Raw genomic sequence first — 26,198 nt, forward strand, 5'->3', positions numbered from 1 at the left:
AGCTATCACAGGAGTTAATATGGAACGCTCCTTTTTAGATCGGCGAAATTGCCAGGTTGCCTGAGCGAAAGAGACGTATTGTACTTACCTCACCTCCTGTGAAAGCCGCCCAAAGTGAAAAGAAGAATGATTTACGGGGTGATGGGCTAGGAAGGTCAGGCGCAGCGATGACCTTACAGGAGTCTCCCTATAGGAAACGCTTTCAATCCTGGGTTTGTGTTACGTGGAAAAGCGAGGATATACTCGCATGCTGCCCCGCTTCGTGATTGAAATAATTGTCTAATACATGGCGCATACACCTTCAAATCATTTACCTATTACAAATTTGGAAATGAAATTGAGAATTTAAAAGTCTATGCATAAGCAATGAATATGAGCATATCGATGATATAGGGGAGACCCCTGTTAGGGTAGGTGTTCAAGACAACACATATCCCCCTCTCCAATATTTCAATGTGCATACAGAACAGCGGTACGTTATATCAACCATAAACAATCAGCTGTGGGGCAACACAGTTTCAATCGTTGTTTCAGACAGCTTTACCTACTAGATACATTTGAAAATACAGCGTCATCCATCTGTTTTTGAATAGGTACAAAAGTGTCGTCTCTAAGCTAAATACAAAAATGTAATATATATATTAGGCATGATGTGCTATACTATTGTCTCCATCGGCGGCGGATCTTTAAACGTTGACAGCGTGGTACAGTTTGACTTGCTGGGACTGATGCTCTCTACTTCCGGAATCTGGTAGAGGTCCACTATTGCTGGATGGTGGTTTATGGAGTTGCAGTTTTTCTGTACCTGATAGTCTCTCTCCTGCTGTCTCCTCTCTCGTACTTTTGAACACTTCACACCCAGATAACAGACGGTCCAAAGTAAGAATCCAAAGGACAAGATGGACACTATGGATGATATAACGTACTTTTTGTAGTCAGTGCGGGGCGTTTTATTCAAGTTGTAATCTCCGGGTCTCAAGATGTCACCTCCAGGGTAACTGAATATGTTAGGGCCAAAAGTAGCATTGGGATCGATCATGGAAGTCCCATTACGCCAATTTCGGTCCTCCTCGCTGGTGTCTATCCTGGTGACCGATGCACAGAAATTGGCGTTAATGGAACTTGTGTCCAAAGGTTCCTCGGCTAGCGGGAAATCCGTGCTGGTTAGAATGGTCCATCTGCGAGGAATGTTGGTGGGTAAGACATTCAGAAATGTCGTGAACGGGTCGTTCTCAGCGTAGGTCGGCGGTTTCTGTGGCAAGCACCTGTACAGACCAGAATCACTCATGGTCACACTGGTGATATTCAGGGTCCCGTCGTTGAAAACTCTGACCCTAACTTTGTACGAACCGTGCCTAATGACGGTACCGTTCGGGGTCATCCAGCTGACGGCAGTCTCCTGTCCAGCGTTGCAGTACATTGTGGCACTGTCGCCCTCTGGAACCTCCACATTTGGACTGGTAACGTTGACAGGAGGACACTGTATCAGCATGAACTGTACCTCGAACAGATATTTACCACGAAGGCTGTCGGGATATTGGCACGTCCCTACGGATCCGTCTGTCCTGTTTTGTACATGTGTGCTCAGCCAGTCGACAAGCCACGTCACCTGGCACGAGCAGTTCCAAGGATTTCTACCTAGGTTGACCTTCTTCAGCGAATAGCACGGATAGAAAAGCCCTAGCGGTAAAAGTGTCAGGTTATTGTAAGATAGGTCCAATTCTCTCAACTCGGCAAGATCCTTGAACGCGTTGTATTCTACTTTACTCAAGTTGGTCGACACCATTAGTAGCCTTTTCAGCCTTTTCAAACCGACAAGGTCTCCAGATTTGAGCATTTGTATGGAGTTCCCTGACAAGTCCAGCTCCTCCAGACTTGTAAGATACTGCAGATAAGGCACACTGTCCAGGTTAGATACCGCCATATTCAGATACACTAGCCTAGTTAGCCCTGCAAAGGCATCCTTTGAAACAGCTTTCAACTGCCTTAACTCACCTATATCCAGCAGTCTCAGACTATTTAGAGGATAAAAGGCCAACGCTCCTAGACAGGTGATGGGGTTGCCACGCAACCACAACTCTCTCAGAGCAGGTATTGCCTTGAACGACGACGTTGGTACAGACGATAATCTGTTGTTTAGCAACTCCAACGTTTGCAAGTTGTCCAGATTTCTAAAAGCTTCGGCCTCTATTGTCGATATCGTGTTGAATCCGAGCTGTAAGGTTTGTAACTGCCGCAGAGTCACGAATTGGTTCTTGGTCAGTTTACTGATGTTATTGTACGGAAGGCTCAGTACTTGTGCTATGGTGGGAATGCCCCTTGGCACCTTGAGAAGATCACTCTCTCCGCAGTAAACAGTTTCGAATGAGCCGCTACATTTACAGATACGAGGACATGTCACAGTCTCCACCAACTCCGGCACCATCCATGTAAGCAGTAGCAGCGCCTCCATCAGCGCTACGGACGTCCCTGGAACTGCAGACCTGAGCATTGTGGACAGTTGAGCTATTCAGAAGTCTCGCTCTTAATTAATCAATACACACAGATGAGCTGCTGAAGTAGTTAGCTCCGCGCAAACGTCAGGATGTGCAAAACTCGTCCTATGCCATCGGCGACAGATGGTTTTCTAAGCTATGGGTTATAGTACCCGCACCAGCGCAGCCAGTCGTGGTATGATATGGACTAGTACACAACTATGCTGGGTTCCGGTATCCTTTACTGTTGCACAAGCTTCTCTACAAAGGATAAGGATGTCAAGATGCGCAGTATTTCAATCCGGTCTACCACTCCGAGCACAGCTGGAGCGATCTCATCCGAACGAATGCTTGTCTGCTACCCAAAGTGTGCCCGCGAACTCAAATCGATTTCCTAAACCTTGCCGGCCATACCCGTCGCGATGAACAGTGGGTAGTGCAGAGTGCTCGCGATTTTTCGATTTTTTCTTTGTTCACGGCTGACCAAATCGTAGTCCCCAAATCTCCGCGGTCCCGAATCGGCACGTACTGAACGAAACGCGCACGTACAGACGTTGACAGGTTGAAGTCGTTAGGGCCCAGTCTGACGACTCGGTGGTAATCCCCAGCTTCTGCTGTCCAGCCTCACACGTCCTTATACACGTCTCTCCGCGCGGCAGTGGGAAATGAGTTTCCACCCCATTAGAAGTCGTCAGAGCCGGGGGAAGACACACTCCTCATCCATCAGCGCACTCCTCGTGGTCACCACACGCCCACACCACCTCCGCCACCTGCCCTGCAACCAAACACACAACGGGAAATTATTTCATTAGGTTGGACGGGATAATAGATTGCTTTTTGTAAAACAACGATACATGCAGGGTGGATGCGTCTGTTCCAATTAGATGGTGACTCTTATTGAAAAAGGACGGGAGGATCCCACCGGTAGCGATTTTTAAGAATTTAGTTTCCCTTGGGCTGTTGATCAATAACAATGTGGCACGAATATTAGTTTTCATTGCACCCGGCGGTCACCCCTTGACATTATGGATCATATTTTCATCAGCCGATCAATTATAACTTTATCACAGGTAATTATAGCTTAAGTGATATCGGCCCTGACCTGCCACCTCGATCTTCATCGACATATAGTCGGTAAAGCTATGACATAAGACGCTACGTGCGGTAAGATAGAAGATTGGTCAACAAACAGTGACACGCATATATATACAACGGGTACTGGCAATAGCAGAGCATAAGATAGTACAACTTCATCTTGGGGGAAAAGATGCAGATAGAATAGCCAATACATTGGTCATCTTGTGCCTTTTTGTTGTTGGCTGGCACGATTGATGTAGTGTTGATATTGGCTGTTATTGCAAAACTTGAGAATAAACAGTCGTCTCAGATGCGATACATCTTATGTTTGTCTTGGCCGGGCGTATTGGTCGATTTTCAAACTTGATATTGCCATAAAGCTGTCAATGAAATAAATTTCAACTGAAGTATCTCACAGCTTTAGTTTAAGGATAGCATGTCATGTAAACAAGACCACACGTATTTCTGCTCTACTCAACGAGAGAAATATCTGCTTCATTAAGTTTTGAAGGTATTACGCCAAATGACTATATACATGTATGTTCGTTTTAAAACTTCGTCAAATGTTTTATTGCAGTTATTGGGTACTCTTCAAATTTTTCTGGAAAGCTTTGTAACCTCGGCGCCTCAGGTCTGGGGTTTACAGCCTTCTTTATGGTCCATCAAGTACAGCCAGGTGGTTAAGCTACTATTCTTTAGCGTCTGATTCATCTGCAGCTGGGACTTAAAGGTCATCTTAGGATGATCAAACTGGCCACAAAGTAAAAGAAAATCTAAGACTTGGGTCGGGTTATTTTTGGACAGGGAGTAAGAAAGGTTATTCACATTCTGCCCCCAAGCCAATGCTATTAAGATAAGGGCAGGGAATTTCCTCTTAAGTGTATTTCAGCTCTCTCTAGGATTACGTGCTGGGTGTCGATTTCGATGAAGTAGGTCGTTACTTAACGGACAAGGACCTCGGGTGGCTTGGCTTATGCAAAGAGCACAATTGCATTGTTATTCTTTGTTTGTTTTGTCACTTTTGCACACTTTAAAGCATTGTATTTGTCATCTGTGTCGAGACACATATTTCGTGTTGCATCCACTCAGGGTAGGGTTAGATGGTAAATGTACACCAGAAAAAAATGTCATCATGATATACATCTTTTATACTTCATTTATGCTAGGAAGGTATAGAGATTAGACTAAAGTCTCGTTTTACCTCAAACGGCATCTAGTAACTCATTCATTCGTGCACGGAAAGAGCGCGGATTTCGTTACCTCACGTCCAGCAGAAAGCGGATGATTGATACTCGTGGAAAGGTAATAGCAATCATACGGGCTAATACGCCGTTGGTCTACCCTCAGACCTCGAAATCTGATGATTAAGATATCCGAACGTCTGACGCAATGGTCTATGACTTTAAAATCTGCACTGGACATACAAAAACGCCTATCCCTCTCATGAGCCTTTGGGAGACGCTGATTTAGCCAGAAAATTGGATGTCTGAGAAGGGGCACGTTTTGAGCTGGGGAGAAAACATGTGGGAGGCATCACAGCAGCCAGCCTGATGGGATCCAACCACCCCGTAAATGCTGTGCACATGGTCGATGGGTCCCTGAATCCGGACTTTGGCGCTGGAGCATAATTCACCGGCAAGGATATTTGCAAAAGAGGTTAACGTATATTTGCAATATTTCCCTTGTGGTGAACCGTAGGTGCAGTTCCAACGAACGACCAGGATTCTCAACGCCAAGGCTACCGTCTATCGAAAAATAAAAACATCCGCGACCTAGAAGCTAATGGGATTCCCATCGCATACGCAAGGTCTGCTGGGAAATTAGTACCGTCAAATATTTGATTTGATTGTATCAATAACGTACTTATCTAGCATAACATCCAAGGAGAAGGACATGGTGCATGCGTCTGGTTGGTCACAAGAAGGACTTGTGTCTTAAACTGTTGCAAGATTAATGTCCATTTTGAAGTTACGCTTATGCTAAGAGAAGTTTCACCGTAACACAGAAGCAGACAGAGCTATACCATCCTAAAGTAGAGACGCTTTAAGTTAATCTTATAAGGAGCAGTTCAAATAGGGCATCATAAATCTCTGGTGATCTCCGTGATCCTAATGATCAATCACACCTTCTGACCGACCAGTGAAAATTGTGATAAATGAATGTTGAAGCCAGCTGCAGTCAGCCCGTCTGAAGTGCAGACAAAACAAGTTTGGTTAGCTAGCGTTGGAATTAGGTCACCTTCCAATGGACCGTGCAGACGTTGTACGGTTATATTGATGAAGAGAAAACTGTTTCCAACGAGTTGCCAGTGTCACTTACACAGCCAAGACTATTGGAGCAGCTCATAAGTGGCCCAAACAGAGATAGATCGTGTAACGACAGGACGGCCAATAATGAAGAAATACCAATCTTCGGTACCATTCCAATGGAGTACCAGATAAGCAAACCATAGCTAGCCTGTCTAGTTTCGATCTAGAAAGCAATAACATCAGTTTTTAGAAAATGTAAATTGTACAACTTGACCGGATACTTTTTTGTAAGATGCAACGTGGGTGAGTAATACGAAATCTTTACTAAGAATTTTACTACGTTGGATACCTAAAGAACCTATTTAATATTCACATGCTTTTACTACTCATCCGTTCCTATTTGACCTATAACAATGACAATTACATTGTCTCTCTACCTAAAGGTTCATAAAGTGTCTAATTTGGTAGGAGTCATTCTGAACTGGAATTGCCAAGACAAAAATTGGACTTCGCCATACTTTAGACTGATCAGCTCCAGTCTTTGTCGAGAAATGATCCACTGCTAACCAAATCACGTGTTCTATCTGCATAACTTTACTCACAGAAGCAGTGGATCGCTTGAGCTGATCAGTCGAAATGTGTCTAATTTTTGTGGTGACAATTGCAGTTTAACTTAGATTTAACGTACAATGGCTCTGGGCACATTAAGTAAGTATGCACGGCATGGTCCAGGCCTAACCACCACAAATAGGCCAGCTTGTACATTAACGTTGAGCCCATTGGGTGTACCTTAATGGACCAGAAGGACCATCGGTCAATGCTGAAAAGCAATTATTATCAACCGTGAAAAAACGCCTCACATTATCACTATTGTCACCCAGAAAGTAGGATATAAATTCTCCTCTACGGAACAAATCCATTAGTCGTTAGAATATGCATCTTGCAAAACTGTATTGACAAAAATATATTAGGATGATAGCCAGAGAAAAGCCCATTGACTGAAGTACTGCTGTTAGTAACATAATGTAGATCACTATTGGCAGCCTTTTGTAAGAGTTGCAGTATATTACCCCCATACTTGCACCCTGCCTTGGTAAGGAGGATTACCTTCAGTTAGCCCCAATGCCGAACAGAACCATAAAACCTCTTAAGAATTGATGTTGATATCATTTACTAATAAATCAGACAGTAGCAAGAAGTAGCTCTTAGCAAATTGTTCCATTCATCACGATCCTTACATATTTTAGACGTATTGCAGAATCAGCAAATCACCGACCGCCTTGCAAAAGAGGCAACCTAAACTGCTCGTTTCACCATTGTGTCATCATAAATACTTGATACACTAATACTCATTCCGTTGCTTGATGGTAGCATCATCAGTGGGGTGGTGGCATTTTAACTTCATCGTTGTATTACGGAATATGTATGAAATAGAGGAATCGAAATTATAATGCTCCTATATCGCACTGCCAATGATGGAAAAACTGATAAATACTGTGCCAAGGTTACTATCCCTTTAAGTTCAGGGGAGACTCGATATGATGTGGCTCTTATCTGGTTGGTAGGTGCCTGGAGCTACAGACTAACGATTGTCAGGTCAGGATAGATTTTCCAAGTAGAATGAGCTTAGTGGTAGAGGCGATAAGGTACGAACAATGATAACTCATGTTCCACGTTTGATACTATTGAGAATTCTAAAATCCCACGATTTGTCAAATAAGAGTTTCCCTGCACTAAGGTCGCTCCTTGCGATTGTGGGAGCCTAGATTTAAAGAAACTGGGAATAAGTAGACGGGTAGAATGCTATATGACTTGCCTGACTTGACACAGATTAACTACCATGATGTTTACTAGCTTGCTGTAGGCACAGGGGGGACGTTATGTGCACTAAAGGCGGTTGAAGAGGGAGAGAGCATCAGCATCCCCATCGCGGCAATGCCAGTAAGTTCAAATACGCCTTGTGCATCAGTCCCTTTTGGGAAATATTGCCGCCATAAGCGTAACCGTCAGTTTTGCATCACGAACCAAGATTGAACGCTTTCAAGAAGCGGTTATGGAGGCCCGAATGGCATGCAATTACAACTGGGAAATAAGATTGGAAACTTTAACATTATCTTCATGTCTGTTAAACTAGTTCACTCTTTGTACTTATTTCCAACAATATGTTCTTGCTGGATTTTGTGTTCTTTTTATAGCTCTATATAAGATATTGGCATAGAAAATGTACGCGTAGAAAACAAAATTAATACTGATATATGATTATTGTAATGATACGTACATTTGCCTATTGTTCTAAAATGCAAGTTTGCGATAACATTTTCATTTGTATTATCGATGAATTGGTATATTTGGCATTTGTTGCAAATCTTTATATGTCTGGCTAGATATTAAAAAGACTTAAACAAAGTCATCACCTACATACCTGACTATATCTTCCCACTATCAATACCAATTACACAACAGACCCCCAAAACGTGCAAAACATACCAGATGCTGACGATATCAATACCAATTAACGGCACGGACAAGTCAAGAACAGTGCAGACCGTCCGCGACATCAATACCAATCCCGGGCAGCGAGCACATCACCGCAGGTGGACAGATCGATACGATGTGTCTGGAGCAAAGATATCACTTCCTCAGAGGAGACCAGTTGTAGATAGTGCTGTGTACCAGCCTTCTACCCACTGTTAGGTCGTGAATCCCCCCATGGGCAGCAGATTGCAATGCTTGAATATGCAGGGCCTCATATCGAATATCAATATTTGGTAGGTCTCTAATGACGCGTGAAATTATCAGACTATACCTGACCTCCACAGGGTGAGTTGGCAATTTACAATGACAAGTTATTAACGGTCGTGTAAGTTCAAGGTTTGAAACTCCTGTGCATGAGACCTTGGTGTAAATACTGAAAAGGGTTTCGTTTAGCTGCAAACAGTTGAACTAGAGTTGGGTGTCACATGGCTGCGTGATGTATCTACTACAGCAACTTGGGTTTCTCGTATGTTATTTAGTATTCCGATATTGATTATAATACATTTCATTGACATAAGGTATATAGGACAGCTTGAATATTGTATAAACTCTTTAGTAATCAACGTCTCAGTTGCTCGAACGACAAAGAGAATAAAAGTTCAAGGTACGGAAGCTATTGTATTCCCAGACGTGCTCTAAGTATCTCTCAGTTCCCGAGGAAGACTTTTATCTTTAGCAAACACAGTGCCTTAAGTAGTCTTCTCCCGTTAGGGGTATGTTCTTGACAATCGCCTGACGTAAGAAGCAGTGACATATACCAATTCCCAGTAACAGAACGATTCGTCTGATGACTTGCAGTGCCTCTAGGTGGATTCTGCTTTTCGTGAAAGCTTCTCGTGATCGCCTTTGGGGAAAGTTAGACTCACCACTGCTTTCAAAATCAGCCTATGAGTTTTCAATAAAGAACATGCCGATAACGTAATTCTGAACACTATTTTAAACCTCAAGCTCCACTTTGTCGACGTCTACTCTTCAACATTGCAACGTATTGGGAGCACTTAGCTCAAGACCGCTCTACAAGGTGCGAAATAACTGCAACTTGACTTGAAACTAAACAAGTTTGCCAGAAGGCAAAAGAGACACACACCATTGGCATTGCAAACAACAGCCTTCATCTGCGCTGTTTGTGGAAAAAACTTCAAGAGTAAAGCTGGACTCGCCGCCCACGGAACAATCCACCGACGCTGAACGGATCGTCCGGCAGGATGAAAGGAGCTGATGATGATGGTTTTAAACCTGTGAAACCAAACATGTTTCATTTCTCTGCGCGCTTCGATTGTTTAAATTTTTGATTTCATTAGAGATTCATTTATGTTCTTTTCATGATTGCCACACATCATAATATATGCAGGCAAACAAACAACGAGCAAATGTCATGTTCAGCCGATGAGGACTAATAAAGTTGTCAACTGCAAAATTGCCCTTTAAGTCCCCAGCTGAAAGCAACCCTGAACAGTCGTTTGGAAATGCAGAGGCGTGATGATATTAACTCTAAGGACTGTTGTCTGCCGACCTTGGATTTACAACGCCTCAGCGAGCTACGAATGCATTAGTATTAATCTTTCTCATTAAGTATGTCTGCGGGAACACGTCAAAAATACACCGGGAATAATACCCGTGTGTTTTTGTGCAGCCATATGGAACCTTGACATTGGATTTTAAGATCCTGTATTTGCATCTAAGAAAAGGTTAATGTGTATCATTTATGAAGTATCCTAACCGATGCATCCTTGATAATTGGTCTGAACTGCTGCTTTAATTCATCATACCGGATTAGCTTTCTCAGAACAATTGCTTTATATTTCAATGAGTACGCCACGAAATATAAATACCAGAATCTGGTGATCTCTACTTGAACTAATCAAGCCGAATTCTACTTTGATTGTTTAAGATATTCAATACATCCATCCGAATCGGTATATTTGATTAATTTTAATTGCATATCACTCCCTTGATGTTTGCCTTCTAATTAATGTGTTAATTTAGATTATTTGATTAGCAGTTTCGAGAGATGTGGTTTTCGACCATACAACAAAACAAAAACCCTCCGCGACGAAGTTGGGAAACGCTCAAGACTTCGAACAAGGCATTCCAAGCAAATTGATCTCACACCCCATTGTCTGTAAATGCACATGCCGCAGTGGTCTGGCAACAAGGAAAACCTACCTGAATTATCAACCCCTCCGTAAAGAGTAAAGCTTCCGGCATAAGGATCAATGATCGGTGAATTTAAGATATCAAGAATGAGAAAATGTCAAAAACACTGTTTTCCTCCAATAAACCGACTCAATATCTAGAAATATATATGTGCTTTCGATTCAGACTAAAGCACATTTTGGTCTTAGTGAAATATACGTCTGAAGAATGATATTTTGTCGGGAATGAAATAATCGTATCACCACACGGTACTGTGATTTCCATGCAAGGCGCGCTCTTCCAAGGAATAATTGACGCTTCGCTGGCTGATTAATGAATCTTAATGGCATCAAGTTCAATGAGCACATCTATCAAGAGACTAGAAGCGTCATCAAGGAACAAAACGTGACAATGAACCTGAGAGCCGCGTATAATGCAATACTAGACACAATACTTCAGACACACACTCACACACCTGCTTAATAGTCCGGACTGGTGCGAAGTTTCTGGGGACGGACTAGTCCGCCGAGCGTACCTAAAAGTCAGTCACCGCGTCACAGTCTGTCGCAAGCCGCTATCTCAGGTGACAGATATGAAATAACGTGATGGATCGCCTCCAACCTCTCCGAGCTTAACTCGGAGCTTGCAGCACATCCATCATCCCAAAGATGGCAGGATAAGAAAGGCACGGGTTCCCATCCTGTCCTCAACCCTATCAATCCCGGCCCGGCACGTACACGCTCTTCCCGGAATCTGCGCAGAATTAGCTGTAATAAGAGCATAAAGACGGCGGGAAATTACTTCGAGATGCAATATCTGCAAAGCCGCCACGGTTTGAAGCATCTGCCTCGGCGCTTCACGGAGAACTGGTCGGAAGCGATAGAAGACTCTCTCTGTTGGGTAGCATTATAATTTGGATTAATGTACTCGGACTTGAATGATCAGGTTGGGAGAGCATCCCTATCATTCAGTGCACTTGGGCCTTAGATAGCATCATTAGAAACGTACGGCCAAACAGACTGATTTATGGGCGACATCTTCATGCGTATTGATTTTAATCCGGCTCTCTCAAATATAGAGACAAAGAGGCTCGCCTCTTCCTATCAGCAGGCAATGGTTGAACCTTTTATATATCATCTATTACAGTATGCATTCTTTTTTAAGTTCTTTATATCTGCATGTAGGTAGAATTCCTTGAGATTACAATGTATTCATGTACTATCACCATAATCATCGTCGCCGCAGCTTTCATCTGTCGACGATACGGGCAACCACTGCTTGAGCTATGCATGTACCTTTGTTTAAATTGTGATAGTAAATCATCTCTTTCTCTCCTGGCACAGGATGGAGATATGAATATTCAATGACTTGTTCCCGTATCGGCCCAGGTAGAAAAATATATTACGGAGAACCCCCTGTATTCCTTTTGTCCATAGCTGGTATCGTAATGTAATGATCTCATTATAAAAGTTCCTTATTACCGTGAGCATTGAAAGAGTTCGACAACTTTTGAACTGGGAATCGTTCAATAATTTTCAGACAATATCTATGGTTGATAATTGTGTCTCAACCAAGATAGACATTTTCAGTGTCGTTAATCATCAGCCAACTAAGAAACACCATTCACTTTGACGTTCAATCATTAAATGTCGTTTCCCAATACCTTAAGTATACTTAAATGATACAAATAGACCTACGGTAGTATCCCTAATGTAAAGATAAACTGAACTCGGTAAAACACGAACATAAGGTTTGTCATGTATTATGCTATTATATCATTATATCATCGCTGCCGAAGGTTTGCCAATTCAGAACTTCACTATCATATGATATGTGAAAGTTGTAGCATAGCCAAAAAATCAATTTCAATCTCGAAGGCGGCTTTATTGTCCACGTTCTAAGAATTGCGGCACAGGGTGTAAAAGTGAGATAGCGCGAGGTTAGAATCCCGCATCTCATCTGGCCTGCGGATAAAAATCCTACCAACTCGTTAGGGAGTTAACAGGCGGAAGGACTCCATCTGTCTTCGGACTCCGGGTGAGCATGTTGTATATAGTTGTCCGTCTTTAACTAACATGGCACAGATTTTGTACCATGAAAACTACTCATTAATCCTAATTAAAATCATGATTACACGCAATCATAAACTAAGAGTGGGTCAGGAAATTCTTTGCCGCATGTCAATATGTATAACCTACAAATATCTGTCATAGCTTTTCATCTATATTGATGATTATTGTATGTAATCTATATGGAAGTTGTTGTTCTATACCCAGGAGACTAGTTCCTTACACATTTATGGTTTTCTAACATAGGTAAAATGTGTTTTCATCCTGTAGAGATTAGTGTTGCCTAATTTGAATCCTTTATTTAGTCCACTGCCGCGGCTAACATTCTAAGCTAATAGACTGAATACAGTAGTAGAATGGAACCATAGTAGAATGGAACTCGTTGTCATCAGATGCTGTAGAAACACCTTCACTAAATAGCTTAAAAGAACGATTGCAGTCAGATGTGCAAAAGTTAGGTGTGACAGGCCGTACAGTGTAATATAACCAGCTGCTGCCGCTTCGCGTGCCTGCGAAGCTGGTGTGTTACGCCGAAGGGCGGTTATACCGGCTATACAGATACAGTATCCAAGTATCTTGAAGACACTATCCACAGTTGTAAGCACATGTTCACAACTAAACTTCATTTTATATTTCATGTCATTCGGATCAGTTCTCATGGCCTGGTACATGAAATAGTGTTGGGGTCCATGTAAACGTGTACACCTGACATGAGGCCGGGTTAACTTTCAATCTGGTCACAAAGACACAAGGACTTTGGAAATTCTGACATTTTAGTCATGTCTAAATCCGAAACGTACTAAATAAAGGCTGTGGATACTGTCTGAAACGTCTGATTGTTTCAAAATCTTATCCAGTTGCTTGAGTAATTATTTTTGGCGTATCTTATTACCTGGATGTCTAACCTTCATCAACGTAAATAAAGGCTTGCTTCGATATTTTGATATCCATTTCTGGCATGAACTCTTCGTTGCTGATGATTAACTGAATATTCAGTTTCAAGTTAAAAGTTATTCAATATCGTGACGTCTACTCCTGTATACCTGGAGTCAGATTACTCATGTGCGTCACGACAAGCGTTCCAGTAAGGGAACATTGCATGTTTATTCAATGTCCCAATCCAATCTCCACACACACCATTACGATCCATCTCGCCTTCATTGTTTCATTCTTCTTCATATCAAGGTTATAGGATCATGAAGTTAAAGTATCAGACATGGGTTAATAGCCAAGTGAGCCATCAAGACTAACTTTTAGTATCCAAGACGATAACCTGGATTTGAACAGACGGATTAAACTGTGTGGCACAGGTACTAGGTAATGATAACAGGTGGGTTATTTATTGCCCTCTTTGATGAGTCACGTCCAAATGAAGTGGCGAGGTATTGTAGCCATGATGGTGAAGCAGCTTTTAAAGTTTTCTCTTTCAAATGTTAGTTTTATGGTATGTTTTTGTTGTATGAGTGTAAAGAAACTAAGTAGTTATTGAATTTGCGATATGCTAAATGTATGTAGCTACCTTCACCTTAAAACAATAACTACGCTTCAATTCATGAGACATACCTTGTCGTTTATCCTGCCTTAGATGGGACCCTTGTTTCGATTGTGCTACAGATTTATACGGGATCTACCGAAATAGGACAATGATTGCTCCTTGTACTTTGATACTGCCTTTCCTACAGAACGTATCGCGGAATTGATTGTCATTTATGGTACTTTTACGTCGATGAGGGCATTGTAACGCAATCTACATCGCAGATTGGATGAAAGTAGTAAAAAGACAGGGTCAGAAACTTTACCTCTTAATCTACGTTTATTTCAAGTAGTTTATAGCAATAATTTTCTTTCATGCGCCTTAGCGTGACCCTGACCTACAGAAAAACAATTGAAGAGGCCGAAAATCTTCAACGGAAATCATTACGCCGATGTAAAGTCGGTTGAAGATAGATGACAACCATAAAATATGTAATAGAGCTCAGTGGCAATTCAACACGAATGGATGACCAAAGGTGCGTGAGATATGGTATGAATTTTCGACATTGTTGGCTCTAAGTATGGAATTACAATCCCGTCTAGAAGGATTTTATGCTTGGGTGAAGATGACTGCCTGGAAAATTAATTTAGGAAAGGGCGGTCGATTGTCGGTGCATAGTCGAGATAAGGAAGGATTCTGTGACAGGGAAGGAGGGCAGCCCTTGGGGATATCGACAAAAGGCTGCTATTTTTTTCCTTTCTGAACTCATCTTCATCATCAAATCTTCTAAGTTATTTCTGAACTAAGAACACAGAACTGTAAAAATAGAAACCCTTCAAAACATAAAGAAAAAATGCTACATTTCTCTTCCAATTAACTTTTATCTATAATTGGTATAAACAGGATATCGACAAAAGACTGTATGGCTGCTAATCTTTATTTATTTCTGAGCTAAGAACAAAACTGTGAAAATAGAAAACCTTCTTAACATCGAAAAAATGCTACTTTTTCTCTTTTAATCCACTTTAATCTACAGTTGGTGTAAACTATTAAAAAAATTTAGGGCGTTTCTTACATGTTTGGTCCTTAACATGATATAGATGACAAAATGCAACATGTCGTCAGGATTCATGACCAAGGCGTAAATATTGTTTCGTATTCCCAGATTGTTTATTTGAGGCCACTTTCACGAATGCTTTTCCTTGCCAATCTAAATGGAGAACAATCCGCCATTGCTTTACGTATTGCTTCCCACATTGATCACGTTGTCTTACTTTCCAATCTAACTCACAGCACGTTAAAAATGAAAATGGAACTGGAGATACATTTTCTGATAATTTTCCAGGAAGCGGAACGATTCTTAGCCGTGGGGAATATATGTAAGCCAAGACTAATGACCAGAAACGTCCCAAAAGTAAGCCACTGATACGTTGATAGAATGCATTGCCATGTGAAATGTCCCCTCGCTGATTGGCATTGACTAACAATAACTTGTTGAAGACGCCCATGCTGGTATAATTCATTACCACCAAACGTGCCAAATGAATCTTCCGGTTATGGAATCGAGAAGATCGGCCACTATACCTAGTACGCAAACTCAAAACAATAGCTACATTTAACACACTTGGCTAGATTTGCACCCACAGTATTTAGTAAAGAGGCATCAGGTTAAATTGTAGGTAATGGAATACCAAAGACCTTTGCGTTACTTAATACCAGCAGGCACGCATGACATGCGTTGGAAAGTTTCCTGGGAATTAATTGCAGACTGGGTGCGGCATAACGGCAGCGATGTGTGTAAGCTCGTTTACTCTACACAATATAAATCACCTCATCTCAAACTTTCTGTAGTCGTATATTCGATGATACTTAAATCCCTTGAAGAAGGATAAACACGATTCCTCTACACGAACTAAAAGTGTCTAGCGCCGGACGAGCACACGTACACCAGGCAATGGGTACTAGATTAACGAAGCTGACATCACACATGGGCTGCCCGTACTACTTGGCTATATATGTAGTCACAATGATTACTGGGGAACTGATATCGCTTAGAAACATATGACACGATTAGGAGTGGCGACTGTAAATTTATTATAATCATTACCAATATAGACCTCATAAACGTTGTTGATAATGCGGTACAAAACGATTACTGGAGGCGATAGTGCGTCGTTCCCCGGAAATTGGAATTTTAGTACATACGGAATTGATATATCAGATGGGATTCAATTCATATCCACAGATGAAGTCATGATATGGGATAGAATACTGCTCTTTAAACAAGTTTTGAAGTGAACTTCGTTCTAAGCTTCAAACTGCCACAAAAGTTCTATTTCTATCTAAACCAGTTACTTCTGATAAAGACGGGGACCTCTCTGCACTTCGCTGACTTGCGTTAATGTCAACTTGACAGTCCAACAATGAACGGCCGCCAGTTTTCATAGACACTAATGCATGCTGCAATGCGACGTGAATACGGAGCTGCCACACCTTTTGGAGGTACTGGACACACTTGACTGCACGTCTGTAAAGTCAATTTCTACAGACATGACCAGGTCCATGTGTCTGGTAATCATGAAGCTTTGAAAACCCTTATCCCTGCGTGAGTGGGAAGCTGCGTATGGGTATTAAGGGTCCTGGGTAGGCTCTTCCCGCAATGAATACATCGACCCTTTGGTCATTTTTCCTCGCCCCAAAGGCTCTACTGGTCCCGAGAACGTGTTGGTGAGATGAGGTCCGACAAATACATCGTAACGTGAGGCATAACTTTAAACTTAGTGGATGTCGCAAAACCGTCTTCCTGTTGGAGTGATTGACACTACCAGCTTAAGCGAAAGCCCCCGAATGTGTTAGGGTCTCTGTAATGACTTCAAAGCACCGGACATTGACCTTCGATGCGTACTTTCTGCAGTAGATGAATACATTTATGTCGGGCAGGAAGAAGTTGGCTATACCTGTATTAAAATGCTAACATTTATTCTCAAATCAAATCAGTTGCTAAGAAATAAATACCTTGCACCGGGATGCTAAAACAAATCTGCTAGAATATACCTAGCTGCTCGGGCCGTTGATGTACTTATGCCGGAGGTATGTATCTTAAGATGGCAATCGGCATCAATCCCTCGAGCTTTAACAATGCACACCCCTTCATCTAACAATTCATGATGTATTCTTCCAGAAGCTAATTATAAGCGCTTTTGAATCCTATCAATGTTGAATCCTCCGTTAATGAAGTAGTGATTCTTAGGCATTTCTTGTATCATACTCATTTTTTACGAGTTGCATAACGACAATCTTATGCCCTGATCACTACTTGTTTCTATTGCTTTATAATATGATTATCCCCCATGGTGGAGTTTATATAAAACGTATTTCCTGAGATACCCCAAAGCTTTCTCCGTTATGAAATGTTGTGTTGGATAACATATTTTACACCCTCGTAACCCACTCTAATCCATGTTTCATAAAACTAAGGGCAACAACTTAACCTGCCGGATTCCATACAGCAAGACTTATGGTCGTTTTAGTGTGCAGCATTCCCATTAAAAGTACATTTTGCTCGTTGCACCGTTAAGAAATGACATGCCGCCTCCACATATCGTGTCGTTAAATATTTACGGGGGATATTTGTATTAGGAAGAGGTGACAGAGAGGCCGGAGGTCGAAGGAAGTAGAAGAAGAAAGTGATTGAGCTTCCTTGCCTGACATAGCCGTGGGGCTACTGGGCACTTACTTCGTAAATAGAGGTTGTGGCGTCTTACGTGACGACGCACACGCAGATATTTATTACTCGTCTTGGGAGACACCCAACAGAAAGACAATGCCGGACGTTCTTGGCAATATTGCCCAAGGGCAGGGCCTTGTCTCTTGGCATTTGTCCACTCTGCATCGCGTCTGGCATCTCGTCAATACGACGTCCCGAACGTACCTAAAATGATCAACAGCTTTTCAGATGTTAAGTCTCCGTGACCGGGTTGAGATGAGTTGAGCGGGGGCCAAGACTCATAACAAAGCGAAAAGATTGGGCCAAAACGTCTCTGACAAGATTACGATAGTGATGGGACTTGTAAGAGGATTTACTTAGGTCTTATCTTTTGAGATAACAGAAAACCTTATTTCGAAGTGAACTCTACCTGGACCCAGTCATATATTGAGACTGGCGCAGCCCCCGTGTCAAATAGGTAGACGGTTAGATTGCTTTGCTCAGAAAAACATACGGAATTCACCTAAAGTTCAAAATCATCTGTGAAATACAGTAGAACTGTAAATAAAGAAAAATCATCCAATTTGGGTTAACATGAGGTATTCATCTAAAGCTTAGAATCAGTTGAACTGTCAAGAAACGAAATATCCACTACAATATTAATTTATAAAATCTTGAAACCCTAGCTTGCTCTGTATGCTAGCCCTGGCCATTGTCTGGTTCAGGGTATTTCTAGAATGTGTACGTTGCACTCGCGCAGTTGTTGTAAAGCGAAGTAACTAAAATGAGCAATATCAAACTAGTACCCTTTGTTTCAAATGAGCCTGGGCACTTCAGCAGTAGGGGTATATTTTTTTCTCTGGAAATCCAGCACGACAAGGGTTAAGACCCCGCACGTACCCGTGTTGGACTACTGATGATCTAATCAAGGATGCAGAGAAACCACGAAGTAATGTTTCCTGTCTTCATTATTTAGATCAGAGCCATGAACGGGACCAAGAGGAATTCCTCATCGATTCTCCCTCTAAAAATGTTTGCCAAGGTCAAAATGTCGTTATCGATGCAATTGAGAAAAATCGGCACACGTTCAAGATTACATTATGTATACATCAGCGCGCGCATTTAATTTCTCTGTCTCGTTCGGGGAAAAGGTGATTCGGCGACGCCAACTCAATTGAAACAAATAGCATCCGTACCGATAAATAAAGCCTTGGGCTGACGGCTAAGCAAACTCCATCGATTTAGCATCTGCTGCTGAAACCCTGGATTATAGTCGGCAGCAAACCGAACCAACTATGTGAGATTACGCTTAAGCTCAATTTCATTACGAGGGACCAACTATAATCTTGATGAATATGCAGCTACAGATACCTCGGGTGTTGAGCATTGCGGATAGAAAGGTGCTTGGTGGCTGTTATGCATTGCCCATAGAGCAACGCCGGAGTCATACCTATTTGGAGGGACTATGTCATACTTACAAATGAAGCATGTTTGGGTCAATTGTTGAAGACAGGTAAAGGGGAACAGTTGTAAATTTGCATTATGATATTTGGATACGATTTAGCCCAGATCCCTACCATGCATGTTAATGAGGGCCGATGTTTAGCTCTTCATTTTCATGGTTTTTGAAGCTTAACACGGTGACGGATTTCTTTTAGAGCTAAGACTGTTGCTGAAATTTAGCCGTGCAATGTTTAACACATTACTTAGAAATTGAGCCGTACATGTATACAACCTAACGCTATCAAAATGACAGCTGTTACAGAGGACTTAATGTGGTTTTGTTAAAGCATGTGAGATTTCCTTTCTTTTCTTGTTTTACATATATTGCCAACATGTCCTTTCCAATTGCCAAATCGTCTGAGGGTTAGCATGGGCCGTTCTTTTTGTACATTTCTTCATACTCCACGTCATCATAATGCACTTTAGATCTTAGAACAAGTGGTGAAAGTGCTAGGTTAAACTCGACAAGTTGAATTATTCACATACTTGTACGTACTCTTTAACTTAATTCCTTTGTATCCCATTGTTTGCATGTTTAGTTGTAGAAGACCTCATGAAAGTCGCTGTGATTTTGTTGTGCCAATAAATATTGTTGTTTATCCTAATAATATACTCCCTTCATTCTACGCGATACATGGTCAAACCAGAAAGTTGTTGGAAGTCATATTACTTCCTTTCCACTGAGGAAACTACTTCATCACCCATTCTAGACGGTGAGCAAACATGTTTTATGCAGCTTGTGTGCCACTTTGTCTGGAAAATTCGGGCCAGAAAGGTTCGCCAGCCAACTTGATTGAAAGCAGATTTCAGAACGTGAACGCCAAGCAGTGGAACCGCTACTGCATCCTGTTACTGACCATGCAAGGCCTGCTTATGTTTTTTTACGGAGCCTTTCTAGTTACATCCATTATCTTTGTGTTTAAATCATTTGCAACATCGTCATCGTCTGCTTTGTCGGATACAAGGTCTGGGATGTTTACCATTGATGATAAAGTCTTTTATACAGACATGATAAACATGGAATTAGGCACGAATCACCGAAAGTCTAATACGGGGATATACGCTGCATTTAGTGCTGCTGCTTAAGTCAGGAAAGACTATATATATTAAAGAGCGGGAATGACGTCAATCTTAAGTGCCTTTACACTCTAACTAGGAAATGCACTTTACAAGATCGCCGAGATATGCCAATGCAGCATAGCTGGCTTTATTTTACTTACTTGTTTGGATTAAGCAGTTTTTATGACCTCTTATGAGGACACTGCGTGTCTACAAAGACATACATGAAAATCCACTCTTAGTAAATAGTATCATTCGAGAAGCTTGCTCACAACCTGACCTACATCGCATCTGGGCTATGAAGCAGCTGGCTTCTCAACTCATAAGGCACTACCGTCAAGTTTTTGCACCGATATTTGAACTTGATTAAATATCCTATAACCTTTTTAGAGACCATGTCCAATTGAAGCTTCCTTTTGTAATGCTACTTATTTCTAAATATTTTTAAAAGAACCGATGTCTTATTTTGAAAAACAACCGCGGCATTCCACCAACAGGTTTTCTGATTAATACATTTTTATCATGCATGGATTAGGAATAAATTTTCTTATTTTATTGCATGGTTTGCTTTTATGGGTCAGTTACATGGCCCTGGAAGTATATACTAATTATATATAAGTCGACTCTATACGCCAAACGACTGGTTCAACATAAACACAAGCAGAAACGGTGACATTCGACAGCGAAGATCCCGCATATGTTCTGGTTAAGATGAACACATAATTACCACCATATTAATGATTTTTTTCGTAGGAATGGCATTGAACTTTCCTTGAAGTTCATACCATGATTGACATATGCTTTTACCCTCCACATGCGCGCTGCGGTCTACCGAGTCGGGTCAGATTACATTTTGGTCACGTTCAAGTACACGTTTTGTCGATCGCAATTTCCCTGTGAAATGAGAAACAATGGTCTTCAAACGCAAACGGCGTAGAACAGAACTTATTTCATTCGTCATTAGAGAAAATATGAGTTTCATTTCCCAAATGGAACGGAGAAAAATGGACGGCCACGTTCTAGAAAGGAAAATGTATAGAAAAACACCCCTGCACTAAGGTATTCAAAAATTGTTACTAGACCTATCGTGTAACCACCAAGAACAGCTGGGACATCCTCAGATGATAGCTTTAAACAGCGCCTGCTGTTATATGTGCAAAGGTATGGTGGGACAAGTCGTTCAGTGTAATACAACCATCAGCTACGCACTGGGTGCCTGCAAAGTTGGTGTGTTACGCCGAATGGTGGTAAAACCAGAAAAAGATACAGTACATCAACGCCATCATCAAAACGTGATTAGAATGAAAGATACTTTCACCGAGTAACAAGTTTGTTTAGCATTTTAGGCGATTAGGCCACACCAATTTGATTAGTTACTTTTCGGATTCTTAAATATTATTCTTAATTGGTAAACCATACAGAAAACATTAACAAATAATGATGACTAGGTTTAGCCTTGGTACACTCAGTTTTATGGAGTGAATACGGAGTTAAATTCAAGTTTTCTTCCCCGCCCTATTATTTTGTATCCGCTTGCTATGTTTAAACCTTAGAATGTCTGAGAGCCAAGAAAATAAATGGTGTGGTCCTACTTTTTTTTTCTCAGTACAAAATATCCTGGAACTTTTGGTAAGTTTATTTACTAATTACTGAGTGAGGCGAATTCGAAGTAACATCATGCCGCTCTGCTTGCATCAGATTAATACCGTCTAATTGGTACAAATGACAGAAAGACGGACTGTAAGCTTCAATTGATTGCACAGATCTGCATTGTGTATCGAGGAAAAACTAATTTGTATCACTTTTTCCTTCCATTAGATAGTCTCATACTAGATACTTATCGATATTATACGTTGTAGATCCCAGTGTAGACGTCAAATTGACTGAGACGACTGCGGCCTAATTAGACTGATGCCTTACAAGGTAACTTAAGAAATATTTACATAAGGTCAATAATAGCATACTACTTGGAAGTGACTGCATCCTGATGACCTGAAGAAAGGTCAACAACTGTATTCTTTGGCTGTAAGCCATGTAAAGACGAGAAAGTGTAGCTATGAAATTCTGCAGTCCTATAATTTTCTCTCATCTTCATGCTCAAGGCGCTGTTGAGCAGAATGTTAAGTGGAGGAACCGTTCAGTTTTCAATGGCGTAGAATCTAATGCATTAGTTTGTGCTATGGTAACATAAGTGATGGAATTTTATGATAATGATGCTAATCGTTTGACAATAATAGTGATGGCGATGAACAGTTTATCGGAAATGTAAATGAAGTTCCTAGACGTCAAATTCTAAAAGAAAGGTAATGACTGACTAAAGACTACTATAATCCTAACCACTGGCTATCTCTTTGTTATTGCCAGGCAACTGTGGAGCTTGAATAACTAATTATAAATGCGGGATGGAGCGAACACATCTTAAACCTAATCTCCACCAACCTGTTTTTTTGTGGATTCTTTCCTATGTTACCTTTATGCTCTTGAATTTGTCTTTTGATATGGTTGACGGCATTGTCATTGAAAGTCGAACGGTTCATCTCATTAGTATTGTTGTGCTATTATAAAGTGCAAATCATATCAGTCTTTGCATAACTCTTGTCAGTAGGCATCTGACGTCTTTGCCTGCACGCAATACGTAAGATCGCGGAATATTGAATATAGATCAGAAACACCGCAGGAAATACGTCATACTCTGCTCCCCGCAGACCAATACACGTAAGAAAATGGCACGGAATTCATTTGTAAACCTAACTTTTTTTTTTATCTTCTCAGCTGCAAATAGCGTGTTGCAACGCGTGTTGATAATGACGCATTGATATGTAATTGATTTGCTGACTGTAAAGCCCCCGTCACAAATAAGAAATTCAGCTCGGCCGACGTGTTGGCGAGCTTCAAATGTGCATTTTCGGCCGAAGTTCGGCTGAAGTCCTGTCGATTACGCGGGCTTCGAGCGATTTTTAGAAATAAAAGTCGATCCAAATATTGGCCATTTACCAGGTTAGTCGATACTGACTTCGTCCATGTCCAAGAGATGGTACCATCTCGTGGGGGATTTTTAGTTTTTAGTGTTCGACGGACGTCGCCAGAGATTTTCATTGGAAAATATGGTCGACGCTCGGGCGATTTTGAAATTCAGCGAGCTTCGGACGATCTACAAATTCGTCTGACGCTCGTATGAATTGTAACGCCGGCTTACTGGACTGGTTTCACCGACCAGACATTCACTATGTGTTTATATATGTTTTTTTACAAGTAAGAGTACGTTATCTTAAAAAAAAATATTTTGGGTCAATTTTTATAGCTTAGGAACATTTGTTTTATTGCAGTCTTTAGCAGTCTCCCCAGTGCTTTGCTCTTAACGCACGTATATAAAACAGACTTAAATATTTTACATATGTAATTTGGAGTTTGGCTGCCAGATGGTTTCTTCAGAGTTGAAGTTAAAAGATGGCATGTACATACGGAATCAGTCGAAAGACCTCGCGAGCCGCTTTTTTCTTATTAATCATTCAGGCCTTCATTGCGACGGTTAATTGAATTTTCCCTACTCCAAGTTCAGACTGCTGAGAAAGCAATTAAAAAAATCTTATGGCTCATTGTTCACTCAGACTCAGTAGTGGGTCTAACAATCATTCTTAATCCTTCCAAAGACACAAAGCCAGGCTGTTTGAAAAGCGTTGAGATATACAATTGCTGCATGCACTTCGTGCTTCACTCTATATTCAAGTTGGAAGCACTTCGTCTAGTCAGGATGGATGAAACGTGAAGTAAAGAAACGGCCCACACCCACTCCCTCTCGGTACTGGTTGACTTCATCCTCCGAGATAACATCAGAGAAAAGCATCTCGGCGGACAACCAGTCTTCTTTCCATTTCGTCTTGGAACGAACGCATTTGGCAAGATGTCTTTGCTTGAAAGCACTTCTTTCGATTGTATCAGTAAAGCAAGGATTTCCATAAGCACACGCTCTTCTAAGAGTCCCGAAGAAAGAAAACAGATGCTTCTTTTCATTGGCGACAACGTTAACGTCGTGGCCATCCATTTCAGGCTCATGCATCTCTGTTCACAGTACTTACTATTCCTCACCCTGTCTGTCCGATATCCAGACATAATACGAAGCCAGCACTGAAACCCGAAAACAGCCTGTCGTCTAACAGCTTTGCAATGCCCTGGTTTCGGGAAAGAAGGCGGTACAATGGAAAAAGATGGATCATCAACTATTGATCTGACAAACGGCCACACTAAACACTACTGGCTAATTGCCACAATGGGAATGAACCCTGGTTGGGATGATGGGCCCTAATCTGGGACTGGGAGTGACTGGGATCCCGAATGGGCGCGGGAGGCTAATCTGGGGCGACAGCCTTTTGTACAAGTGTAAGGCACGGTTTGGGCCCGAATTCTTCAACCCAGCTTTAAGGCGTGACGTGAAAGAAAATTGCTACGTTGGTCTACCATGATAACCTATTTGCAAAGGCCATGCCTGAGCAAAGGTGAATCTAAGAAAAATGACAAAGCCTAGGGTATAAACAATAAAGGCATTATAGCTCATTCACAAGAAATTGTCACCCATGTCGCTGAAGGTAATTTCCATTTGTCATCATTTGCACAAGTTGCGGCTCGATTCTCACCATTGCGATTTTCATTACTACCTTTCAAACGTGCCGGCTCTCTCCGCAACAGAACCGGCTTCATTACACTGAAGACTTGAGTGATGTCGACGAGCGCTGTATTTTTACCACTGCAAACAGACTTGAATTTTACTAACTGATAGAAAATTAAAGGTTTTTGTCATGGTTTTATCGATAAAATATCATTGTTCTAAACGATTTGGTTTGTCGCACGTCCGACGTGTGTGTTCCATCAGCTCGCCGATGCCGGGCATCAGTCAGGCTGCTGGTGGTGTCGCAGCTATCGCACGATCTACACACAAACACCATATCACAGGCGATTCGTCCCCGTCCGAAATGACGGGCCTCGCAGAAATTGAAACGACTTCATCCTGGCACTGCAGGACCTACATGAGATGTGAAATGGAGCGAACTGCCGCTTACCTCGTGAAGAATAGGGGCTGATGAATCTGCTGCAGCTGCCTCCCTGTCATGATCAACTGCCTCAACTGTAGGTGGCACAGCAAACAACGCACCCTTTCACTGTGTTACACATTAGAAGTCATCCGCTTGTCGCCTGCATCCTTCAAGCTGACGGTGGCTACGTGGTTCCCGGGGAATCTAACGGACGGACGGAACGGACGTGTGGAGCAACTGTCTACCAGTAGACCGGGGTGCCAGTATGTTCCCTGGTACTTTCCCCGCCGGCTGATCGACTCACGCCGATTTCATAGGGCTTGCCGCACGGCGTAGGGGAGAAATCAATTCAGTGGAGTCACTATGGGGAATTTAGGAACACCGGACGATGCTATTTCCAGTGGTTTACCATGTGTTCTCAGACTGGTAAATGGTATATCCGCAGGAAGGATATCTTCGAATGAAGTTGGTTTGCAGCCGTTATTGAATAAAAGGGAAATCGCAAATAAAACAGTTTCCTCGCCCTAACTTCAAAGAATATGGCTCAATTCTGTACAGTCTTTGAAGTCGCCCATTATTTGAAACCACATGAAGTAAACTCTGGTTACTGTACATCCATAAAGAAGATAAGACAGTATTGAGCCCACCTTGGGTATCGTTCCAAAGTCGTGGTAATTCCCTTGTTTAAGTGAACGCCTTTCCGCTGCCATAAGGGTGAGAGGTTCTTAATAACCTGCCGATGAACATTCAAGGTGATGCGTTCGAACTCAGCAGTCAATGTCGCATCGGGCGACGGAGCCATGATTGAATTTGGTCTCCCGGCGGATTGAATCAGCTCAGCGCGCAGGAGATTGCCGCCGCAGCCAGTCACTTCTTATCGTCCTGGAGG

General features: G+C 41.9%; 1 protein-coding gene across 1 annotated transcript; it reads right to left on the minus strand.

The window, feature by feature from the left end:
- On the minus strand, positions 1 to 26,186 carry LOC136442456 (leucine-rich repeat-containing protein 4C-like). Its single transcript, XM_066439316.1, has 2 exons — positions 25,337 to 26,186; positions 1 to 3,249 (listed from the first exon to the last, which is right to left on the minus strand). The coding sequence occupies exon 2, from the start codon at positions 2,489 to 2,491 to the stop codon at positions 656 to 658; it is 1,836 nt and encodes a 611-aa protein (XP_066295413.1). The 5' UTR covers positions 2,492 to 3,249; positions 25,337 to 26,186; the 3' UTR covers positions 1 to 655.
- Positions 26,187 to 26,198: the final 12 nt, after the last annotated feature.

The sequence above is a fragment of the Branchiostoma lanceolatum genome, chromosome 9 (genome assembly GCF_035083965.1).
Source record: "Branchiostoma lanceolatum isolate klBraLanc5 chromosome 9, klBraLanc5.hap2, whole genome shotgun sequence".
Classification (NCBI taxonomy): Eukaryota; Metazoa; Chordata; class Leptocardii; order Amphioxiformes; family Branchiostomatidae; genus Branchiostoma; species Branchiostoma lanceolatum.

Coding starts and splice junctions, on each gene's coding strand:
- LOC136442456 (XM_066439316.1), bottom strand. CDS start 2,491: ATGCTCAGGTCTGCAGTTCCAGGGACGTCCGTAGCGCTGATGGAGGCG.